The sequence below is a fragment of the Enhydra lutris genome, unplaced genomic scaffold (genome assembly GCF_002288905.1).
Source record: "Enhydra lutris kenyoni isolate GAN:26980312 unplaced genomic scaffold, ASM228890v2 scaffoldscaffold72, whole genome shotgun sequence".
Taxonomy (NCBI): domain Eukaryota; kingdom Metazoa; phylum Chordata; class Mammalia; order Carnivora; family Mustelidae; genus Enhydra; species Enhydra lutris.
In genome coordinates, this window is record NW_019154156.1 from 3,784,573 (window position 1) to 3,793,554 (window position 8,982).

At 45.2% G+C, this 8,982-nt stretch overlaps 1 protein-coding gene across 1 annotated transcript in view; it reads left to right on the forward strand.

The window, feature by feature from the left end:
* The window catches only part of LOC111159968 (sarcospan), a 33,321-nt gene extending 24,665 nt beyond the window's left edge, over window positions 1–8,656 (forward strand). The window contains exons 2-3 of the mRNA XM_022522688.1: window positions 1,600–1,686; window positions 8,205–8,656. Coding sequence (XP_022378396.1) covers window positions 1,600–1,686; window positions 8,205–8,570 — 453 coding nt within the window. The 3' untranslated portion in view covers window positions 8,571–8,656. The remainder of the gene's footprint in view (window positions 1–1,599; window positions 1,687–8,204) is intronic.
* Window positions 8,657–8,982: the final 326 nt, after the last annotated feature.

An 8,982-nucleotide genomic window follows, 5' to 3' on the forward strand; every position in this document is an offset into this window, starting at 1 on the left:
AGAAATATCACCAAACCAGTCATTTACTGACCTGCTAGGCTACACTTCCAACATCTGTCTCTAGGAAACTTGTGCTTATCAGAAAATACAATTCTGTTGCTTTTGGTTTCTGTCCTGAAGTAGAACTTAGCAACATTTTGATCTTTCCAAAATTAAGTGTGAATAGATACATTTGATAAGAAAACTCTAAATCACATTTATGAAACTCTAATGCAGTAAAAAAAAAGAGAAAAATCTGGTTTGACAAAACAGTTGAGTATCTTTTTCTCTCAAAGTTGTCATCCTCCTCCCAGCCTTCTCCTTCCCTTTGTGGCACTTCCTTTCTCTCCCTGGCCACTGTCCTCCTGTCAGTCGTGCTGTAGCCACGATGGGCAGATTCTACTGGACTGTACCTTTCCTTCTGCCTCTTTCTCTGACTTTGCCTGCATCATCTCAGCTCTGGCCCACCTGATAGATTAATTTTGCTTTGATTAGTAAAATGATATCCCGGCATTCTCACCACAAACCCACCCAATACCACTGCTCATCTTTCTGAAACGTGTCTCGAATCATGTCATTTGTCTGGTCAAAGAATTTTAAGCAAGTCCCATTACTCCCTAAATTAATCCTACATCCCTGGATTTTTTTTTTTAACTATGTTTTTAAAAGTATTTATTTATTTGAGAGAGAGAGAGCATGAGAGGGGAGGAGGTCAGAAGGAGAAGCAGACTCCTCATGGAGCTGGGAGCCCAATATGGGGCTCTATCCCAGGACTCCAGGATCATGACCTGAGCCAGAGGCAGTTGCTTAACCAACTGTGCCACCCAGGCACCGCCCCCCCCCCCCCCCCCCCCCGGATTTTTAACTGACCGTTCTGCTCTATATTTTGTTATTTCAACTACAGTTATATATTGGCTACTCTTCCCCCACAATTGGCGCCAGCCTAGCTCTGTGCGATTGCTTGGGCTATTCGCCCAAACTACCTCGTATGAGTGCTGGTTTCATTATTTACTAGCTTTGTACTTCTGTTTCCTCATTTCTAATATGAGGATCATAAGCACCTACTTCCTCGGGTTTTGTGATGATTGCACGAGGAAATCTGTACAAAGCCCTTCGAAGATCACCAGCACAAAGTCAGTAGTCAGTAAACGTCCACGATCATTATCGCGATTATCATCATCCCTTTCAAGGACCATTTCAAATCCACCTCTTTAGTGAAGTCTTTTTAAATTGCCCGACTCAATGTTATTTTTCCCTCTTTTTGTACTTCTCTGAATGGCATTCGCCATATATAGCCCTGCCTTAGAATAGTGCCTGCACTTATCTCGGCCTCGACTGGACTCTACCCTTGCTGAGGATCATTGTGTACTCTAAAGAACCTCGGACAGCACCTGACGCATCAAAAGGGCTTAATAAATACCAGGTCAATTGAAAGAAATTGATTTTACTATTTTAAAAAGACTGTTCCTCAAGCCGAGAAAGGAAGAACACAGACAGATAAGTAAATGAAATGAGCACCTCGATAACAAGGCTGTTACTGGGGAAAGACGCTGAGATTGATGTCATGAGAATGCACGACTGTCCCTGATAACACCCTTTCGTCCCTGTCCTCCCTTGCAGGTCTGCTTAGTGGCCTATCTTGGTTTGTTTATGCTTTGTGTTTCATATCAAGTTGACGAAAGGACATGGATCCAGTTTGCTATGAAAGTAAGTTGTCATTTTTCTTTCTCTTTTATCATCACATAGAAAAAAACCCCACAAGTACAAAATAAAAGAATGCTTTTTAAGGGGTTGCATATCAGATTATTCTAGAAATTGCATTTTTACACAGGCCAAAAAAATGTTTTAGGAGCGCATTCCTCCAGACCCCAAAGGTAATGCTGATTTTTTTTAAAGTCTTAATTTCCATGCACTAGGTTGGCTCAGAGCATATGAAATCTGTCCTTCAGTGCCCTTATAAGGAATATTGAAAATTCATCAGTTCAGCAAAATACTTGGCCAGGGAAAAGGTGTCTCTATTAGTTCCTACTTCCATATCTTGGGGGTTTTTTAGAATATTTTAATAACGAGGCAGTCTAAGTGTATTTCCTCTTGTAGGTGGGATCACTGAGACAGAAAAAGTACATTGGGTGCATCCAAATGATCTGTGCCAAGAGTCTGAGGGTAAAGGTGGGGTGGATAGGATTTGCATGGTTTGACAAGTGTGTGTCTTTCCCATGCATGTATTTTTTTTTTCTTCCATTAAAGATGGTGCATTTGGTTGGAACCAATTCAAGTACACAGCATTTTCACTACACAGTAAAATCTGCTCTAGAGGGAAACAGAGACACACCCTTTTAGAGTTTAGGGAGATAAACACCCAACTCAGCAATCAGAGCTAGTAGAAATCAAATTCCTACATTTTCTTTCAACTATTTGTAGCAGAGAACAAAACGGTTTCTGTACTGTTAGTTCGTTGAGGGTTTTGTGTATGTGTGTGTGCTTGTGTGTGTGTCCATTCACACTGTTTACTTTTCTTTTGTAAGAAAACACATAACTGGATACTTCTTTGTTCAAACAAGAAAACAGCACACAAGAGTAAGTCAGCTCTTATTTAGAAATTAAGAAGATGCAGAAAAGATATTTTGTATTCTAGTATAATTGAAGTGGTTGACATAAAAAAGCAAAATGCTTATATGTATGTGTATTTAAATCGTGTTGTAAAAGAGTAATTAATGGAATGAAAATGTTCACATTATTTTAAACAGCCAAAATAAGCTGGCTCCACAAAATGTATGGTATCATCCTACAGAATTAAAAAAAAAAAATAGCTCTTAGTGCAGAGAAAAAAATAGTTATCTTTGAGTGGTGGGAAGACAACTGCAGTTTGTAGTCTTTTGCTCTAATTTTGTAATGTTCTCCAATAGTTAGATCTAACTTTTCTAATTAAACAAAATAAGGGATTCTATTTTTTAAAAATAGATAGAATTTCATGGATATGCCTACATTTGGAAATTTTACTTTTTCTGAGGGTGTTTCTTAAAAGAAGGCAAGATAGAGCAGACATCAGTCCATGTTTACTTTTTTTGTAGAGGTCTGACTAAACATAGCAAAGTTTAGTGATGATTTAAAAAAAAAAAAAAAGCCAGAAAGCCTAGTAAGAAGTGCCCTGTTAAATTACAGGAACCTCTTTCACTAGGGTAAAAAGTGTTCTCTGCTAGGTTCATCCCCTTATGTGAAATGCCCTCGTTTCCCCTCCAGATGACCCAGCAGAAGCACCCGCATCAGCTTCAGGGAGACCCCGGAAGCCACCTCAACACCTGCACTTAAAATAAGGAGCAAGGACAAAAATAAAATAAAATAAAATAAAATAAAATAAAATAGTCAGTGCCAATGTCGGCCAGGTTGAGAATTCCCCACTAGGAAGATCTCATTAGCTACCTTTTTTCCCCCCACCTGTGACAGACATTGACAAATACGAAAGCACTTTTCCCTTCTCCTGAATGTGACCTTTAATGATGCTTGCTGACAGCTCTCTAAGGTGCCCGCTATATTATCTTCAGGTCTAAAAGGAGCTTCAGTCAATCTCCAGGGTTTCCAAAGGCACAACAAGTTACAGCCGACTTTCCTTGTGCCTCCACATCATTGCAAGGTGGGGGGGGGGGCGGGGGGTTATGAAATGCATCTTGGTGAGGTGCTTCTCACTAGCATAACCGCATTTTCGTGCCTGCCTGTTGATGCCCTGAGCTTTGTTGCAGATTCCCACCACCCCCCGCCACCGCCCCACCCCGCTGTTGTTAGAGACCCAGATGGCCCGGGCGGTCGCTCAGGGGGATCACCGCGGCTCTCTGCAGCCTGAGCACGCGCGCACGCAGACACCGCTCCCTCGCTCTCGGAGGCAACAGCCACGGGACTTGTTCCACCTCCCGCGACCACTGGCCTCCCGGCGACGCCGCTGGCGCGCTCCTTCCCTCTCCCCGGGCCCTGCCGGCGGCCTTGGCGGGGTCCTCGGGGCCTGGGCTTGGGCCTCCTGCCTTTCCTCGTGGCCCCGTCTTCTCGGGGCTCACCTGGCCGATTTTCAGAAACGTGTGCGGGTCTCGTGCTTGGCGGCCCTCCCGGGCTCATTCCCCGAGAGAATTTTTGAGGCGCGGTCGCCGCGTGCCCCCGGGCATAAGGCCCCCGGGCTGCCGCCGCTCCCTCTGCTGCGGCCTCCCGGCTCCGGCCGCTGGGGAGGGTCATTAAATCGAAGCCGCACCGCCCTGCTCCCTGAGGCTGGCCGGGTACCCATCAGAGGCTGCGAGCGAGCGGGGCGCGCCGGGCGCCGCTGTTACATAAGCGCCGGGGCCTCGGCACCCCCGCCTACCCCGCGGACCCCCACCCCTTCCCACCCTCGGGTTTGGGCGCCAGACACGCGGGCCGACGCGGACAAGACAGATGCGTCCCGGCCCTGCTTCTATCAGGATGTATTTGCTCGCATTCCCAAGGTCATCGCCCACACTTTCATGGGTAGTTTATTCGTGCCGTGTAGGTAAAACAAGCCACTCGATTTTAAATTACAGATTCTCACCCAGAAGCTTGTTGCTGTCAGCTGAAGTAAAAGCAACGGTAGCTGTAGCGCAGGCAGAGGTAGCCCCCAGGCTTGGGGGCGATCAAATATGTATTCGTGTCTTACACGGATAAGAAATTTGATTCTATGGCTCCCACCTGTTGACTGGGCCTGATGCTTTCACAGGGTGGGAGAAGCAGAGTCGCAGCGGGTGAGAGACACCCCGATGGAAATGCGTTCACCTTCCAAGGGCTGAGTGGCTTGGCTTTTGTTTGTGCTCTCCTTGGCTTCTAGCATCTTAAAGATGCTCAATTAAGATTGAGCAAGCCCTGTGTGTGTGTGTGCGTGTGTGTGTGTGTGTGAGAGAGAGAGAGTTTACATCCTTTCTATGAGCCAAGTATGCCTGTTACTCCCGCGTGACAGAGAATAAAACAAAGCCAGTAGAGTTGATATCCTAAGAGTCTGGAGAACTGGCAGCTCTCTCCATCTCTAGTAATTTGTTTATGGATTTCACAAATGCTTAAGTAGTGCTAGTTTGTACTAGACACAGTTCTAAACCCTTGACAAATATCAGCTCTTTGGGTGCTTATAATAACCAAGGCTTAAAGGTGATCATCATCCCAAACTTAAAGGTGAAGAAATGTAGGTACACATGGGATTGATTAGTTTGCCCTAGGTCCGTAGCTAAGAAGGGGAGAATCAGGATTCCAATGTGGGCAGTCTGGCTCCCCTGTTTGTACTCCTGACCATCGCTCTGCTGTGCACTTGGTAAATGTCTCAGGCAAATCTTTTGATATCTAAACCAAAAGGTGATCTTTTAAAAATAGGCAAAATTCTCATTTCAGCAAATGGATTTCTGTGATTACAAGTGAATCCTCTTCTTGCAACCATCCGAATTATTTGCAGATTGAGAAGAGGGATTATTGTCATTGCTTCAAGATACTGTCCCACTGAATGTTACAGAGATCTACTGAGGATGTATGTGTGTGTTGGAGGTAGGAGGGTTATTGAAAGACCTCCTCAGTTCCATCCATTGATGGCAAGAAAATGTGCAGACAAAACTCCAGTTGGGGCCATTCTACTAAGCAGATGACTCTCAGGTGGGAAATTATCCCTTTAATTTGGGCCTTCCCTGCTGGTAAAGGCACCAATGTATCCACGTCCCCAAAGCAAATAGTTCCCAGTTCCATGCTGCCTGCACTGGAAACACGGCTCTGGTGGGCACACTTTAATCTGGCTCTTGGTATCAGGTGTTTGAAGTCGATCATCAGACCCAAAGATTTCGGAACCACCTAGAATATTTCATATATTCTGCCCCGATGGTCCCACAAAAATAAACTCATACTCTTTAGCCTGGGCACTATCGTGTTTGCAGAAAGCATGGCCACTGAAAATTTAGGGAGAGGATGAGTTCAATAGCACATATTCAATCTTTCCTTTTTAAATTTTTAATGGTTCAGGTGCCTGGGTGGCTCAGTGGGTTAAAGCCTCTGCCTTCAGCTCAGGTTATGATCTCAGGGTCCTGGGATCAAGCCCCGCATCGGGCTCTCTGCTCAGTAGGGAGCCTGCCTTCCCCTTCTCTCTGCCTGCCTCTCCGCCTACTTGTGATTTCTGTCAAATAAATAAAAATAAAATCTTAAAAAAAATTTTTTTAATGGTTCCCATTAGTATTTATCTGCTTCCCTTTCTCCAAGGGAGACTAGACAAGTTGCATAGAAGTTCTCCTTGTTGTGTCCCTGAGATAGAAGATATTGCAATAAACTGTTTCACAGATGAAACAAGTGGGTTCCAACTGACGATTCTTCAAGTGATTGAGGAGGAAGGCTAGTGTACGTGTTTACGATATATTTGATGAGAAAAATCCGGAGAAGCCGGGCTTCTCCTTGGTTGTGCAGCCGTGCTAAGGCAAGATGGTTTAGCCAGTGGGTTCCACTCCCCTCCTGTGCCCTCAGTCAAGCTTTCAGGCAAACCAGACTCATGATTAGGGCATCAGCACACATGCACACACACAAGAAAGAAAAAAAATACATTTTTAAGTATTCCGTGTTTAAGACTTGAAAGCACTTGAAATTGTCACCATTTGAAGAATCACTCGGAGGACTTTTCTTTTTTTTTTTTTAAGATTTTATTTATTTACTTGACAGAGAGAGAGATCACAAGGAGGCAGAGAGGCAGGCAGAAAGAGAGGAGGAAGCAGGCTCCCCACCGAGCAGAGAGCCCGATGCGGGGCTCGATCCCAGGACCCTGGGACCATGACCTGAGCCGAAGGCAGAGGCTTAACCCACTGAGCCACCCAGGCGCCCCACTCGGAGGACTTTTGAACCCATGTTTTATAATCTGAGTTATGTGTTTTTATTTTATTTTATTTTATTTTATTTTTTTTAGATTTTATTGATTTATTTGACAGAGAGAGATCATAAGTAGGCAGGGAGGCAGGCAGAGAGAGGAGGAAGCAGGCTCTCCGCGGAGCAGAGAGCCCGATGCGGGGCTCGATCCCAGGACCCTGGGATCATGACCTGAGCCGAAGGCAGGGGCTTTAACCCACTGAGCCACCCAGGCACCCCTATGTGTTTTTATTTTAAATGACAAATCGCTGGAAGTGGAGAGAGTGCATAATCTTTTCAGAGCTACTTTAATCTGAACCTGGACATGAGTAGAATTAATCTTACTTTGAGGAGTTCACCTTCACCAGAACTACTCTATGAGCAGCTTTTAACTATGGATTGCAAATCTCACACAAAGAACTGGGCTCAAGTGCACCAGTCCCAACAGCTGGGGACTCTGTTCCTTATCTAGACCCTCAGCAGGTGGGACCACGAAGAGAAATGTTTCCAGTAGGTCAGTGCACTCCCAGGAACATTTCTTGTTCTATAAAATGCTTTAAATGGTGACCGTGTCAATAAGCACTCTCAATTTTTGATCAACGCATTTCAGGTGTAAGCTAAATGTCCTCTTCAGGGATTCCATGGTTCTTTAGCAGCAGAGTTTAGCTCTTGAACCAGACTTTTCCATCACAAGGCTGTCACATAGGCCAATGGTGTTCAGAATCTCTTGGCAGCTATAAAGGGCCATTTGGGGTTTATTTTTATGCTCAGGAACTACATGGTTATAGGTGATGAAGCTGACATTCATTCAGTCATCTACCTTCTGGAACCATAATTTTTTTCCAGCAACCTCTCACTGGGGATCCTGACATTCCTGGACACAGGTTGGCAATCACTATATTGAACACCGCTGTTTTTATTAACCCGCATTGCCAGTTGGTCAATCACAGCCACTTCTGGCCAACACAGTGTTTCCGTTGCATACGTGTTCTTTACTTCCCAGTCTTTTTGCAGGTGAGCAGTTTTTGAGGTCCAGAAACAGTCACAGCCTGCCTTTCAGGGACAGCTCTCATGTTTGGGAGTCATCTAAACAGGCTGCTACATCCAGAAACATCCCAAGCTAACATTGTTGGCTCAATCTAGGAAAAGCACCCAACATCCGTAAGGCAAATCAACATAGGATCAGGGCTTAAGGACTGATCATGATTAAATCAAATTCCTCTGCCTTGGGGACTCCGTTTCTGAGGCGAAAACAGCCCCTCCCTCAGGACCTTCCTGATGAGAGAAGAGAAAGCCCAGCTTTGATGCATTAGCTTTGTCACGAGTCATCCCGTGTTCTTTGGTAACTGGAAGGGTTCTGTTCTGCTTTCTCGCAGCTGTTGTACTTTCTGCTGAGTGCCGTGGGCCTAACAGTCTGCGTGCTGGCCGTGGCCTTTGCTGCCCACCACTACTCGCAGCTCGCCTGGTTTTCCTGCGGAACGGCTCTCGACGCCTGCCACTGCAAGGTGCCCTCCGAGGAGCCCCTCAGCAGGACCTTTGTGTACAGGGATGTGACGGACTGCACCAGCATCACGGGCACTTTCAAACTGTTCTTGCTCATCCAGATGATTCTTAACTTGCTCTGTGGCCTTGTGTGCTTGCTGGCCTGCTTTGTGATGTGGAAACACAGGTACCAGGTTTTTTACGTGGGGGTCAGAATGTGCTCCCTCAGGGCTTCTGAAGGTCAGCAGCAAAAGGTCTAACGTTCTTGCTCACGGGTGGGAGACGAAGCAGCCCACTGCTGAGCTGAGGTCAAAAAAGAGAAAGGGAAGGAAGAAAGAAAGAGGAGGGGAAAAAAAAACAAAAGGAAAAAAAAACTTTTGACAGTAACTAATAGTCACTGTTCTAAATGAATATTTTTGTATTTTTCAGGAAATAAAAGCATCTCTTCAGGTTTCCATAATATTTTTAAAAACTCTTACAGGGAAATTAACATCCAAACTGACTTTGGGACATTAAAAGAACACGGAACAGGGAAAGACGACATGTCTATCTTTGCCGTCTGGAGTTTATCCCTCCTATAGCTGTCCCCCGCTTCCTGAAAGTTGAGCAGTCCCATGAAAACTTTTGTAAACCGAAATGGTGTAAAGGGAGAGGCTGTTCTGTAGAAGCAAA